This window comes from Lottia gigantea (assembly GCF_000327385.1).
Source record: "Lottia gigantea unplaced genomic scaffold LOTGIsca_134, whole genome shotgun sequence".
NCBI classification, from domain to species: Eukaryota; Metazoa; Mollusca; class Gastropoda; family Lottiidae; genus Lottia; species Lottia gigantea.
The window spans coordinates 263570-280256 of NW_008707502.1; the positions used below are offsets into that span (position 1 = coordinate 263570).

The 16687-nt window shown below is 30.3% G+C and overlaps 1 protein-coding gene across 1 annotated transcript; it reads left to right on the forward strand.

The window, feature by feature from the left end:
* Positions 1 to 1487: 1487 nt before the first annotated feature.
* Positions 1488 to 16353, forward strand: LOTGIDRAFT_172458 (hypothetical protein; the record flags this gene model as incomplete). Its single annotated transcript, XM_009049345.1, has 8 exons — positions 1488 to 1551; positions 4069 to 4093; positions 4601 to 4649; positions 13314 to 13403; positions 13890 to 13968; positions 15093 to 15094; positions 15619 to 15804; positions 16261 to 16353. 8 exons carry the CDS (start codon positions 1488 to 1490, stop codon positions 16351 to 16353), a joined length of 588 nt encoding a protein of 195 aa, XP_009047593.1.
* Between the last annotated feature and the right edge of the window lie 334 nt (positions 16354 to 16687).

The window sequence follows — 16687 nt, forward strand, 5'->3', positions numbered from 1 at the left end:
GAGCTATGATAATTGAGATATCTGTGGAGATACTTTAAGTTTTATAAGTTATAATAACTGAGATATCTTCTGAGGAATTTACTACATATTCAATCAGTAATGATAACTGAGATATCTGTTGAGTTACTATAAGTTTTATAAGTTTTTATAACTGAGATTTCTGAGGAGTGTACTACAACTTTAATCATTAGTTATCTGAGAAGATATGATAAATGAGATATCTGTGGAGGTTACTATACGTTTTATATGTTTTAATAACTGAGATATCTGTGGACCTATGATAAATGAGACATCTGTGGAGGTTACTATCTATAAGTTTTATAAGTTATGATAAATGAGATATTTGTGGAGGTTACTATAAGTTTTATAAGTTATGATAACTAAGATATCTGTGGAGGTTACTACAAGGTTTATAAGTTATGATAACTGAGATATCTGTGGAGCTATGGTAAATGAGATATCTGTGGGGTTTACTATAAGTTTTATAAGTTATGATAACTGAGATATCAGTGAAGCTATGGTAAATGAGATATCCGTGGGGGTTACTGTAGGCTTTATAAGTTATGATAAATGAGATATCTGAAGAGTTTACTACAACTTAAAGCAGGTAGGATGACTGAGATGTCTTGAGAGTTAACTATACGTTTGATCAGTTATGATAACACAGATTTCATGTATTACTAAGTATACTCACAACATAACAAGTATTACCTGCACCAATGTAAGATATACAAGTGTGCTACCAAGTATTGTCTAGGCATCTGGTGATTCCTTGCACGCACAAAAGTAGAATAGTGAAAATTTGATGCCACAAAAAGTAACATGGTAATCATATAATACCATGTAAGTTCGGAAAACAAAGATGATCATAATGTGACACAGTCAATTCTTTGAGGTAAGGTGGTCGTCATTCAATACCAATTAAGGGTATAATAGTCGGGTAATACCAAATATTGTGTAACGGCAAGATGGTCATTATAAGAACAGGTCCTTCCAAATAAGAACAAGAAGGTCATCTATCTACACTAAGTAGGACGAATTGTCTTCAGGTCAAGATGGCCATGTATAGACCTACGCTAATTATAAGTAATGCCTGGATATTTTACCAGATATTAAACCTTTAACGAACGAATTAAGTATAACTCAGGTCATTGCTCTACATGTCCAATACCGATACCTTCCGGAAATTCACGCCTGTTGTTCTTGCTTTAAATTACTCAAATTACAGAGGTAAACTATATCAGTTAACACATTTATATAGGATAATGTGTGTTGGAATAGAATACTGGAATTACTCCTGGCTTTAACAGTACTTCATTGTCAACATCTCCCGCCATGTGACGTCATCAATATAGTGAGAGACTGTTACTGTTTTAACAGATAGTTCATTCAGTTATGGAGTATGACAGTGAACTACATGGTTGGAATTTGTGGTTCCATGAAATTCAATGCTTATGTATCAATGACATTTATAAGTCTTGTGGATAATGGGTCATCGGTCTAGTAAACTCACCAATTCTGAGCTAGATGATTTAACTGCATGCACTAATTGTGAGTAATTTTTACAGAAATCTTCTTTGAACTGTGTTACAATGTTTCCAATAGGTTAATGGACTATTTAGGAGTCTAACTTATTGGTCCTAATGGAATTGACCATACTTCAGGCAAGTCATCAATGGCTTTAGTGTTGTTTTCAAGTCAACTGTGACATATTGAATGTATTTTACAATATGTTATAAAAATATTGTATAATAGACCAACTGTGATATATGAATGCGGAATATGAAAACCTACTGGGTATTATTGATTTAATCATTAGTGATATACCAGAGTAAATTAGATTTCCTTTAATAACTCATAGCTAAAATTGGAAATATATTAGTTTCTTATAGAACTACAAGAAGCAAAGAGATTATTATTTGAGGTACTAAAGTTGATAGACTTATATTTCTCTACTGAATTGAAATATATGTTTTACTATCAATTTTAACAACAATGTTAAAAAATGAAATTGCCAGCAAAACCAATAACTTTTTTTTACTCATATATGAAATCTAACACACTACACTATTACAAATCTTGTTTTAAAATTGATGTTTCCAATTTTTCACATTTAAGGGAAGAACTTTAACAAAAATCTTTTCTTGTGATTTATTCTTAGTCATACCTGGAAGACTACCAGTATGGCCTACAAAGAAAACATTTCAAACAAATTTTTCTGTGGAAACATGGCCATTTCTCAGTCAGATGTTTCAAGAACATTATGACAATGATGCACATTTTTTCCATGATAGATTTCTTGATGACCCCTGAGTAGGCTTAGTCTAAAATTGGTTGGTAAAATGTAGGCAACTTTAAATAGATACTTTAAATCTATAAGAATGTATTTGAGCCTGTTAGAGCTCAACTTCAGAAGAAATCTCAGCTTTCAGAATAAATAAATTACTTTACATTTAAATAAAACCTAAGTTTCCAGATAGTGACTGGTTCTGTCTGTATTAAAAACTAGCGGTTTTCACTTTGTGAAGCTCTTTCAAGCTCTATCAACTGTCTATCTATTACTACTTATGAAACTTTTTAGGCAATTACTTCTCCTTAAAATGAATTTAAATCAAAGAAATTTTAATGAGAAAAAAACAAGATCCAATTAACTTTTAACCATTAAACAGTCAGGGTGAACAGCCTATGGGCCTGACTAGAATAGAGAAGAAACCTTGTATTCTCAATAGAATTTTGGCAAACCTGTAGTATTAAAATCACTTTCTTTTTACTCAGTCTAGAACTGTTGGGTAGATTCATTAGAAGATATAAAGTATTATGATAATAAGGAATAAAAAATGTCTATTCTGATTGATGGTGCTATTAGTAAAACTCACTGTTTTACATAATTAATACCATACTTCAGGCAGTCATTTTGTTGGCTTCAGTTCACAAGTTAATGCTCATACATACATGTATATTAAATTATACCTTTGTGGATGGCTCAGGTTTCAAAGTAATCAAGATAATCAATGTATAGAAATAGTCCACAAATTTCAATATTATAAAGAAAATGAAAAAAAGTTGTATAAACTTTGCTAACTATAATCATTAAAGATGGGTTCCCTTATTTTCATTTATAAAAGTGAAAATGCTAATGGATAGAAAGTAGAGGTATTCTAATGACTTTGAAAAATACCAGTTTGTCTCACATGTCCATAATTAATTCATAATTAGCTAAATTAGAAGAGAATTGCCAGCAGAATTTCAATGAGGGACCAATCAATAAAAGTCAAAAAGTCTTTTTTTGTTTATCCAGACTGTACATACATGAGCTTTTAAGATTGGTTAAAACTCTTAATTATATGCAATAAGAACATAAAGATATAATTAAGAATACATGATAATTCATTAAAAACACCAATTTGTCAAATATTTTGCTTAATTTGACACTAAAAATATAAGGACACCTATGAAGACCCTTCTGGCCAAAGTTTTGTCTTTTAAATGGCTTAAACAGGAAGACTTCAAACTTCCTTTAGGAAATTTTTTGGATGAAAATTCCAAATCTGTTTCTTACATCATGGCTGATTTGTTTTTGTCTGGTGTAGATTGATCTAGTTGTATCTCATGATGTTGACCTAAAAAGTAGTCGAGCGTAGAAAGCAGACCAATTTTACTCTTTTCCAAACATCTGATGGTACTTCTCTTTAGAGGGGTCCACTTATATACAACCTGTACTCTCGATTTTGCAAGAGATTTGGACGATATTTTGATTAACGGAATGTCATGCTTATTCAGATTTTATTAAGCAACATTTTTTGACAATCACTACTGGGTATTCTAATAACATTTGGAGGAGTGGCTCTCCTTTAACACCTGGTGCTTCTGATATTCAACTTTGCTTTGGAGCTTTATGATTTTTAAATATTGTAATCTGAATTTTTCAAACATGTCTGCTTTTCTTACAAATTGCAATAATTGAAGGCTGTTAACTACTAGTATTTACCTTTTCATCAAAAGCAATGATGTATTGATTATATTAAGCAGTTCTATAATTGATCAATTAAATTATATTTTTCATTTTAGTTCAAAGAAAGGAATTACAACAGTGGTAAGTTAAGATAAGTCTTTGATTCTTGTTTCACCTTCAAATTCATCATGTTATTAAGCCCTAATTCAAAATCAATTGCTAAAAATAAATAAAATCTTTGTTAAAGGGATTGTACAGACTTCATTTGCACCATTGCAATATTCAATCAGACATCTGTGGTTCCTGCAATTCCACTTAAACTATGCGTTTGATGACGTCACTAATTTTGAAGGGCTTTATGTGATACAAGCATACTTTGCGATTAGTGACGTCATAATTTATAGTTCTATGATCAAACACATATTTTTTGTGGTATTGCAGGAACCACAGACGTTTGACTGAAAATTGGAATGGTGTATCCATGATACAAATAAAAAATTTCAAAAAAAAAAAACGCTTTACAATCCCTGGAAGTAAAATATAAGATGAAAGATTTTTAACCATGTGTAACTTAGATTGAGATTTCATGGGTTACTTAATGTCAATGTTTTCATAATAAACAGTATGATATTATACTATTGTTTGTAGGTATAAAGATTTTATGAAGGATTGTCCTAATGGAGTTTTGAATATTGAGGTGAGCTATCATTTATTGTCAAGAAAGAAGTAGTTTGTTTGAGGTACACCATGGATGATAACCTCCTCTTGAGACAGAGGCAGTTACCCATCCTTAATTCAGAGATAGTGGGTTTGATTTTTGCACATTGCACATCAACATATTCGTGAATTTGATACTTTCTGTTACATCCATAAACAATTTAAATGTTATGCCCTGAAAGGCACACTAATGATTTAAACTCAATACAGAATACTAATACAGATTAGTAGGGTTTTACTGTCAAAAAGTTAATTTTAGTTGGAACATTTATCTTGAATGACCATATATTGATTCATTTGAATATATCCAGATACTCCTATTTCTTTTCTTACTGAAGCAAGAATTTGCAACCACTTATATCTTTTAATAACTTTTTGCTACTCTATTAAATATGACAGGGGCTGAGCCTAGTCCTATAATTCATCATGGTATAATTAATGAAATTATATACTATTCTAGCTCAATTCTAGTTCTACAGCTGATAATGAATCCTATCTGTACACTCATATCATATCAATGATTACTTGATACTCTGTAAGAATATTTGAAAAGAGAGAGTTGACATGAGATGAGAGGGGTTGACAAGAAGTGTTATCCTATCTATCATCTGTCAGACTGAGATAAGGCAGAGATTCTAAATTACTCCTAGTCTATACCAGTACATCATCACTATTGATTTTTAGTTCTTAATTCAGATGACACAGTGTCTACCAAATACCAACTATCTGAAAATATCTTTGAAAATTAAATTTTTTACTACTAAGAAATACCCTTTATTTGTGTATATTTTGTATCCCTTTGCCTAACAAACAAAAACGAAAGCTTTAGAGTGGAAAAGGCCAATGGATTTCGCACCGTGATATCTGAATCATACGCTGATTATTCTGTAGTTATTGAAAATATTGAAGAGGATCCCCATGTATCCCCTAAAGTCAAGGCTGTATGGCAAATGTGGCAAATGTCTTATTTTAGGCAAACATTAGAATTCTGTTTTAATTTTCAATTCATGTTAATGTCATTTAAATCCAACCAAACCCGGCTCTTTGTCTCATTTTGGATTGGATTGTTATGGCTTTTGAAGGGTTATCTGGTGTCCGTAAGTGGGAATAAGCATCTGGAACGATTTCAACTGTTTATCTTCTGTTAAGAATTGCTGGTCTGAGTTGAGATTGCTATCTGATATTTATTCTACTGTAATCTATATCAGTTCTCCAAATAATATCAGGTTTTAATATTTAATATGTCATAATGATTTCCACTGTGTATTTAAATCATGTCTTGTTATTAATTCTGACTTGGCGAGAGAGAGTTTTCAATGAGAAGATAATAGATATATAGAATAACATCTATAGAAATAATAATGATAATGGAAAAATGATAATCAAAATCATTATATCATAATGTCATATGATATATCTCGTAATATCCTAATGAAAATAGGATGAAAAAAAGGCAGTTACAATATGTGGAGTCAAAAGAATTGCTAGGGAGACAATAGTCGAGTCTTATTGAACAGCAGCTACAGTGTAGTTTGTATGGGTGCTGCTCTTCTATAAAGAAGATGTTTTTCAAGAGGTACTTCAAAGATTGTACTGTTGCGTCAGTTAGAGAAAGTTTTGATATTTGCACTATGTATATCAACACATGCCTCTGAAATAATCTTAATGTGAAAAACTTATATGTTTAATTTAAAAAAGCCTTTTGCTGGATGAGATCCGGTTGGTTTTTTGCTTTAACAGATGCTTGCTATAGACAACAGAATCACTCTTCCACTCCATGAGGATTCGACATAGCAAAGTTTCATGATGACAAGGAGAATTTGGGTTGAAAAATTTGAAGTTGATGTCTCATCTGGGTTTGAATAAAGCATCTGAATCTTTTCTTCAAAATCTGTGAGCCAGGATCTCCTTTTTTAAATCTTTGAGCAACAGAAATAGATATAGTTATGTGTTTCCAATAAATATTATCTATTGTCTTTATTATCAGATAAATTGTAGTTTAAAAATAGAATGTTGATAGATGATTGTTTTTAAGTGTATCAAAATTAATAATTGATTGTAATAAACTGGTTTTACGAGTAAACTCTTCTATAATATATAATAAAACATCTATTTTTACATCACCAAAGCCATTGTCTGTAATAGAAAATGCCAGAGTTCATGTGCTGACATAATTTACCAGTACATTTTGTTTCTTACTGGGAAGGTTTAGAAAAGTATTTGTTATTTATTAGCCTATTGTTGATTGACTCATGGACTTAAGTGGGTTGGGGCCGCTCTTTCCCCTGGAAATTTTTTTTGATAAAATATGCTTTACTGCATTTTTTATGGGGATGGGGGTCCATGGACTTGGTTCAACTAGTCCTTGCTGTAGTAGTGCCACTGGTGTTGATGAGAACCTCTTAGGTACTATTTGTTGATTTTGGTGTAAAGGGATTCTACAGAAGATTTCTAAAATTTATTACATCATGCCAATTTACTGTCTGTGGTTCTTGTAATTATAGAAATGCTTAACCATATATTATGTCATTGTAGCAAAAGTTGGGACTAAATTGCTTATTAGATGCTTCAGCGATAGTGATGTCATAATATACTTGAGTAAAAATACATAGTAATATTTATTATAATACTCTAGAAGATGATGTAATATTTATGATAATATACTAGAAGATGATGTAATATTTATGATAATTTATTAGAATATAGAGCAATAATATGATAATTTAATACATACATAATAATGATATATTTATAATAGATCAACATACGAAAATACAAATGAAAAAATCAATATTGTTGAATGACAAAATGATTCTGTTATCATAATATTATCACAAATTTGTAAAAAAACAGTCATGATATTTTTTTGACATATCGTCAGTGAAGTTCCAAAGGAAATCGATAGGAAATGAAATGATACATTATAAGGCTTGTATGAGTTTTTGAATAAAAAAAAAATATGACGATATACACATTAAAGCAAAACAGTTTTCAGTTGGAATCCAATTTTGGATTGAGAACACAGTTGTATTTTGAGTTCGTTTGCATTATAAGCCAAAGGGAATTTTGAGTATAGCCTATCAAAAATATGATTGTATATTATTTTAACTTTTGAAAAGCTGTTAATGAGTGAATACATTGGCTACTATTTGTATCACATCTTGTTAAAGGTGTTTGTCATGGTATGGGGGATAAAAGTTTTTGAAAATGTTGATTCAAAATGATTTTAAATTCACACTTTAGCAGACCTTGATCTGATAAACTTAGCTTGTGGAGATTGATCAAACCAAACATTCTTATCTGGTCCATACTTAGATTCATAGGCTTTTGTCATTCTGCTCATACGTTCTACAATATCATCCATTTCCTTTTGATTGACCCTTTGAATTCCCATATACCGCCTCTCTAAGCCTGGAACTACTATTCTAGTTTTCTGTGGTTTTGGGGTGATGTAAGTAAAATCTTTGTTCCTCAAGTCTACACCACCACGACTGGCAACAGTAGGCCTTGTAATACGGTTTACTATATGATCTAGTTCTTCTGAGTTGACACTTTTGGTTGTTACAAATAATGGAGAGTTTCTGCCATAGTTGCTTGAAGATCTGGAACAACTTTTTGATCTAGAGGTACCACTGCTAGCATTACTGCTGTAGGAGGTTGGTCGTCTGTTCCTATCATTAGATTTTGATCTTTCCATTATTTTCTTTTTGGGTTTTTGTTTTCCTAGCTCTGAAATAATTGAATAAGATAGATAATGATTAGGTTTACACTAATATTAGAACGTGTTACTAGATAAAACCAGAAACATAATTACAGACCAGACATGACTAGAAACTCAATTATTTTTACGTGCTTCGTGGTCTGCAAAATTCTTATCGATTCTGACATCAATTTCAATAAATCTGATAAAGATTTTGATACAATTATTGTTTCTCATTTATTTTTTGTTGTATCATGGTTCATGCTTCTAGAAAACCTCCCAAATATTCAACCAATATAGCATGCATAAGAGCAAACTCAAACTGAAGTTTCCAATCATGACCAAGATTTTAAACCATTTTGGGCATTATTTTGATCTTTTCTAGTTGGAAAGTATATAAAGCATAATGGTTCAAAATGTTCTATCCTTGATGGAATTAAAAAAAAAAAGAGTCAATTTACCACTTGATTTTTTAAACTGAATAAACTCTACAGAGGTTTTGGCCAACTGAAACTATCACCCTTTTTAAAACTATGTTTTTTTTCCCTTATTTATAAAGAAATAGTTGTTTGTTAAAGTAGTTTTGTACACCAATAAATGGTTTTTTTTAATAAGTACTTACTGTTGCACATTTTTAAATGTTTTTACCATATATTCAAATTTACACAAATATGTCTAAAACAGTTTACAAATATATCCTAAACAGTTATAGAATTGGTTAACTTCTGATGAAAGTTAGTCCTAAATGATTTGGTCATGTGCTGAATAATGATTGTATTGTGCAAAGGGATTAAAGTAGTATTTAAAGTATTATTTAATATATTTGTAAGATTTATATTATAGATAATCTATGATCTATGTATCTTTTAACCAGCTTTTACCTATGATATGTTACAACTTGTATGGTTAATTGATCCTTTTGACAATACTTCAAGGGATATAGCCCCTTAATTTTTCATTAAAGCTCTTCTCGCTACTATTTCAATATCATCTTGCACCATACCGTCATTTTTCACAAGATCTCAGCACTTTAAATTTGTTCAAGAATGGAATTTAACTTGAGAAAAATGCAAGTAACTAAAGTATTATATTATTTCTGGTTAAGATTTAATGATGACTCTGATATTTCTGTTTTCCAGGATGTTACATTGAAATACAATATCGAGAATTTACAATTTCTACGTGTTTTACCATAAGAATAGAGATGTCATTATTAAAAAATTATATTTCATCATCTTTGTAGGTTAAACTCTGTTTAATGCCCTGATGTATTGATTCGAAAGATCGGAATTGAAGAAAAAGTGATTAAGCCTAATTCTAAATCTGTATTCTTAAGATAAACGTGACCTTTATCTTAATTCCTAAATTTGAATTGATTTTACTGTAGATTTAATTAGTCTCTTATAAAAGACTTGAGTAAGTTGAACTGAAAGTCTACTTTAGATAAATATAGTTAGATCATTAACCCAATGAGATGTCTCATCAGACAATATCTACTAGACTGACAATGTGCCTCTATTTCAACCTCTAATAGCTATTTTGAAAGTTGTTGGCTAGTGTAGAGACAGCAAAACAAGGCCCTTTTTTATGGGGATTTCCTAAGGTGCAGGGGTTTTAAACCTATTTAATCAGCCATTTAAAAACTGCGGACAAAAGTTCCAGGTTCACAGAGTCACAGAGCCTAGTTTTTCTGACTCTACTCCAGTTTAACTTTCAAAATATCTAACAAAGGCTGGAATAGAGGCAGATGTTTTGGACTAAATCTCTACATGTTCAGAGATTATCTTGGTTCTAATCAGACAATGAATTGTGTAGAGGAGACAGAAGTTAACATGCCCTGATTTAACTCTCAAGAGAGGTTGAAGTTTCATCAATCAAGTCAAGTATTTCTTTTTGAACTAATTTAGACAAGAGTTCACAATATATTCAATATATGTACAACAAACAATTAGTTTTAAAACTAAACTATTTTCATTCATTTGGCAATCAAATTTTCAATTTTTTTTTAGAACACATTGCAAAAGCAAATTGGTCATTAACCATTGCATAAGATAATTTTGAAGAAATCTGTCCTTATAATAATGAGAATGTAGAGAATTTGGTTGAAACCTGTCATTACAAATTACAGTAGAGAATTTGGTTGAAACCTGTCATTACACATAACAGTAGAGAATTTGGTTGAAACCTGTCATTACACATTACAGTAGAGAATTTGGTTGAAAACTGTCATTACAAATTACAGTAGAGAATTTGGTTGAAACCTGTCATTACACATTACAGTAGAGAATTTGGTTGAAACCTGCCATTACACATTACAGTAGAGAATTTGGTTGAAACCTGTCATTACACATTACAGTAGAGAATTTGGTTGAAACCTGTCATTACACATTACAGTAGAGAATTTGGTTGAAACCTGTCATTACACATTACAGTAGAGAATTTGGTTGAAACCTGTCATTACACATTACAGTAGAGAATTTGGTTGAAACCTGTCATTACACATGACAGTAGAGAATTTGGTTGAAACCTGTCATTACACATTACAGTAGAGAATTTGGTTGAAACCTGTCATTACACATGACAATAGAGAATTTGGTTGAAACCTGTCATTACACATTACAGTAGAGAATTTGGTTGAAACCTGTCATTACACATGACAATAGAGAATTTGGTTGAAACCTGTCATTACACATTACAGTAGAGAATTTTTTTAAAAATCTTGTCATTTCAATTTGAAGTAGAGAATATTTTAAAAACCTAATCAAACTCGTCATTACATTTTGAAGTAGACAAATGTTATGAAATCTGTAACAAAGCATAGCATGTGGAGAATTTTGTCGAAACATGATTCAACTTCTTATGAATAATCCTATTTAAATGCATTAAATGCAATTTAAGAGGCAATTCTGATTTTTTCATGAAAACACAATCAATAGACAATCAATAAAATAGAAAATTTGGCTATAAAGGCATCAACATAAATTCTAGTTGATTTGTAATTTTAATGATAACATTCTTATGTTACAAAATATGCTATCTGAGAAATTTATAAAATACATTAGTTTATTTGTTCAGAAATCCATCTGCTGAAATTTGATTGATTTTTTAACTACTTTGACATTTAAAATATCTGACTGTTGAGAATTAGTATAGAATTTTGTAACTTGAAACACGATTTTTGCCATAGATTTAAAGTGTATTGTACTACAGTAGTGTTTATGTTTAAGATAATTTTGATAGTAGGTGGGGTGCGTTTTGTTATGAAAATGTGAAAATTAATTATTTTGTTCATTAAAAAAAAGTGTCATTTTGCATTTAATGATAATCAAAATTCCAAAATAATAATTTTCTTGAACTCTTTATCATCAGCAAACTTTGTTCTCTTTTGTTTATATGTAAAGTTAGTTCATTAAGGTAAAAAAAATCAATATGACTGTTTTTTAACATCAATTTAAGAGAGTAATAAGATGTTTAGGATTAAGATGGAATATTTGAAACCTTTTATTAGAATCATTATTTTACATCAGAAAAATCAATACAGTTCCATGTTATCTCTATTTTAATGGCTCTTTTGCTTAATGAAATTAAGTTTGAAACAATGTCTTAACATGGAGAACAGATGTCAAGTAGGCATTTAGATAGAAGTCTTATTTTGTCATGACATATTTTACATTTACTTTTAGTATTTTATAGTAATCCATGTTTCTAGTTTGTAAAGGGAAACAAATTTTGAAAATAAAATTTCTGTACCGAGTGGGCTAATGAAGATGGGCAATGCCATGCAGCATGCACACAGAACCTATTATCCCATGTGAGTGACTCTTGTCAGTCCATCCAACCTCCATCACTGACAGAAAGGAAAGCGATACAAACTTTTGGTAGTTGAAAAAGAGTGGTACAGAAATTCATTATTACTATAAATAGGATATCGCTTTCTACCTAAATTGTATTACCTGTCTTTAATCAAGTAATTTTGGAGAAATGAGAAACTGCCCCAAATATTTATGTTTAAATACCTACACTTAAATATTACTTTTTATATATTATCAATTCTAATGGCAACCTCTATATGTAAACTCTTTAGCTGAAGATCAAACAGGTCAAATTGCCTTCTGGTCCCAATATAAAGAGCTGGTGAATTTGAGTTACTTTCCTGGCAAAATGTTTTTCATTGAATACAGCCCATCTTCATTATCCATATCAGGTTCAGAAAAGTACACAAAATCATATTGAACACATGTGATTTCTTTGCATATAGATTGTTATCTAAAATCATGAGAAAATTTCATATCCTACCTTAGATAATAAGCTTCTGCTACTATCTAGTAATCCTTTAATATACTTTTATATATTTTCAGATATAAAAACTCTGGTCACTATGCCAATATAATACTGAGATTTAAATCAACAATTGATATATGTTATAAAATATTTAAAGATATAATATAATATGGTATTCACTCCTTAAATATTAAATATCATTTGGTATATAACTACTTGACTAAACATTGGACCCTTAATATACTCCCAAGTCATGACTGGCAGTTAAAATGAGTGTAAAATACACTATTTTATATAGTGTCAAATACAATCAAGTACAATTAACATCAATCAAATTACCTGTATTATTGAATGAACAGTGTGAGCTACTGTCACAAATCAAATTATGTTATTTTTAATTCTGAACTGTAAGTGTGATATACATTCTTTCAAGCAACAACTGTTATTCAAAGAAATGTAACCCATCATAAATCTTATGATACCTTTTTGCTATTTTTTGATAGTAGAGGTAAAGGCATATTCTTCTTACTTCTTATTAACCTACATGTGCATTTTTACATTGTTTTCCCCATTATGTTGAAAAAATATATGTCTCAAAATGAGATTTATTGTAAAGTTCTACAATAAATGATTTCTTTAAGACATGTTACTTATTTTTTTTAGGAATTTCAAACAATTTATCAGCAGTTTTTCCCACATGGAAATCCATGTAAATTTGCTGGTTATGTATTTAATGTGTTTGATAGAAATAAGGTATGTAACATGAGAAATAGTATTACCGATACATTAGATATTATTAATCCTGGGAAACTGTTGCTCAGAAGGCTATTAATCCACACAGCAGCAAACTGAATTGCAGCTCTAATCTTTTTTAAAGAGCATCTCTTAACATCCCTAGTTGACCCAAGCTGTAGATACAGTTTATCACATATTTATTTATGCCAAGAGCTAGATCAAGGACCCTCTGAAAGATAGGATCCTAGAAAACATTCAGTGTTAATCAAAATTGATGTTTCTCTCTTTCTCCATTGTAATGAATGATAAAACAACAGCAAGGCAAACTTTAAGTAAAATAGTCCAAGCCTGCACAAAATTCCAGATTTCTTTAATTAGATTCTGTTCTGTATATTTCCTAATGTAAAGCTATTACAAAGTTTATGATACTGTATCTTGACATTGTGAAGATGGATACCGTAATGACTAAATATATATGTCTTGTTGAAATATTATTATTTTCAGGATGGTTTAATATCATTCTCAGAGTTTATTTATGCCTTATCAGTTACTTCTAGAGGAAGTTTGGATGAAAAATTAGATTGTGAGTATAGATTTAATCACATAAATATTGTATTAAATGGACAAATAATTTGTCATCAGATCTTGTCAAGTGATATAAAACTACAAAATAAATTTCACCTATGCCACTTTGCCTTCAAGATAAATGGAGTAATTTGCTTTTGGTTGTCTGCTATTTAATACTTTTCCAAAATAATGTCATCTTCAGTTACCTAATGATTTAAATTACTATGTCATATGATGTAGATAATGATGGTTAATTTTATAGGCGATGTAGATAATGATGGTTAATTTCATGGGTCTTCATGTTATATGATGTAGATATTGATGGTTAATTTCACGGGTCTTCATGTTATATGATGTAAATATTGATGGTTAATTTCATGGGTCTTCATGTTATATGATGTAAATATTGATGGTTAATTTCATGGGCCTTCATGTTATATGATGTAGATATTGATGGTTAATTTCATGGGTCTTCATGTTATATGATGTAAATATTGATGGTTAATTTCATGGGCCTTCATGTTATATGATGTAGATATTGATGGTTAATTTCATGGGTCTTCATGTTATATGATGTAGATATTGATGGTTAATTTCACGGGTCTTCATGTTATATGATGTAAATATTGATGGTTAATTTCATGGGTCTTCATGTTATATGATGTAAATAATGATGGTTAATTTCACGGGTCTTCATGTTATATGATGTAGATAATGATGGTTAATTTTATAGGCGATGTAGATATTGATGGTTAATTTCACGGGTCTTCATGTTATATGATGTAGATATTGATGGTTAATTTTATGGGTCTTATGTTATATGATGTAGATAATGATGGTTAATTTTATAGGCGATGTAGATATTGATGGTTAATTTCATGGGTCTTCATGTTATATGATGTAGATATTGATGGTTAATTTCATGGGTCTTCATGTTATATGATGTAGATATTGATGGTTAATTTTATGGGTCTTATGTTATATGATGTAGATAATGATGGTTAATTTCATGAGCCTTATGTTATATGATGTAGATAATGATGGTTAATTTCATGGGTCTTATGTTATATGATGTAGATAATGATGGTTAATTTCATGAGCCTTATGTTATATGATGTAGATATTGATGGTTAATTTCAGGGGTCTTCATGTTATATGATGTAGATAATGATGGTTAATTTCATGGGTCTTATGTTATATGATGTAGATAATGATGCTTAATTTCAGGGCTGTTTATGTTACAAATATGATATAGATAATGATGCTTAATTTCATGGGCCTTCATGTTATATGATGTAGATAATGATGCTTAATTTCATGGTCGTTCATGTTATATGATGTAGATAATGATGCTCAATTTCATGGGTCAATTTCATGAGCCTTATGTTATAATGATGTAGTTAACAATGGTTAATTTCATGGGCCTTATGTTAGTTATATGATGTAGATAATGATGGTTAATTTCATGGGCCTTCATGTTATATGATGTAGATAATGATGGTTAATTTCATGGGTCTTCATGTTATATGATGTAGATAATGATGGTTAATTTCATGGGTCTTATGTTATATGATGTAGATATTGATGGTTAATTTCATGGGTCTTCATGTTATATGATGTAGATATTGATGGTTAATTTCACGGGTCTTCATGTTATATGATGTAGATAATGATTGTTAATTTCATGGGTCTTATGTTATATGATGTAAATAATGATGGTTATATAACTAAAACTGAAATGATAGCTATAGTTGATGCTATATACTGTATGGTAGGTAATCTATTAGATTTGCCACAAGATGAAGATACACCTGAAAAAAGAGTCAATAAAATATTTGATCAGTTAGATGTGGTAAGTTGATTATCCATAATGTATTATGTTGAATAACCAGGTGAAATTGTTTAAAAATAACTTTTATATTATCTGGTGAGGGAAATATCCTACTATGGGTACTGCTGTATGCAGTAAGGACTGAGTCATACATTATATTTTCTGTTATCAAATTGTTCACTTTATTCACTCTTTGCATAGTAACATAGTCTGGTAATGAACTAGCATGACAAATTTGTAACTACAAAAACCAAGTGAAAGAGGAAACTTAAAGGCTCTTCAAAAATCTAATAACCCCTACCTGTACCCAAATTGTATTGTGAAGATGATGGTGCATACTAGGGATGGACGCACACTGATCTATTTTTGCATTTTGTAGGCCCAATAGTTCCTTAATGAAGTCATTTAATGTTCAGACCAAAGCAGTGGAGAGCTTTGTGAACCTGGTTATTAATCACATTTATCTATTATTTCTAGAATCATGATGGCAGATTAAGTAGAGAAGAATTTCGTGAAGGTTCAAAGTGTGATCCATGGATCGTTCAAGCTTTATCAATGGAATTATCTTAGTAATAATTGTGAACTCTATAAAGTTAGCCTTCATACAGACCTTTAATGTGCAGGATTTCAAATCTTCAGCCATTGAGTCATCAAGGCCTAAACCTTGTACATGGAAAGAACTTTTATTTAAGGTCAATAGAAAATTGAATTGTCCATAGGTGGTAGTCTGAATCTTTACATCGCCATGGCAACAATGTGAAATAATAACATGAATTACTAGTATAAACTCAGTTCTTACTTCCTATTTATAGATAGATAAGTAAACAATGAACTTAGCGGCTGTGTGGGCATAAGTCCTTTTGAATGACATCTCATTTTTGTTACCTTACCCTTTGTGTTCAAT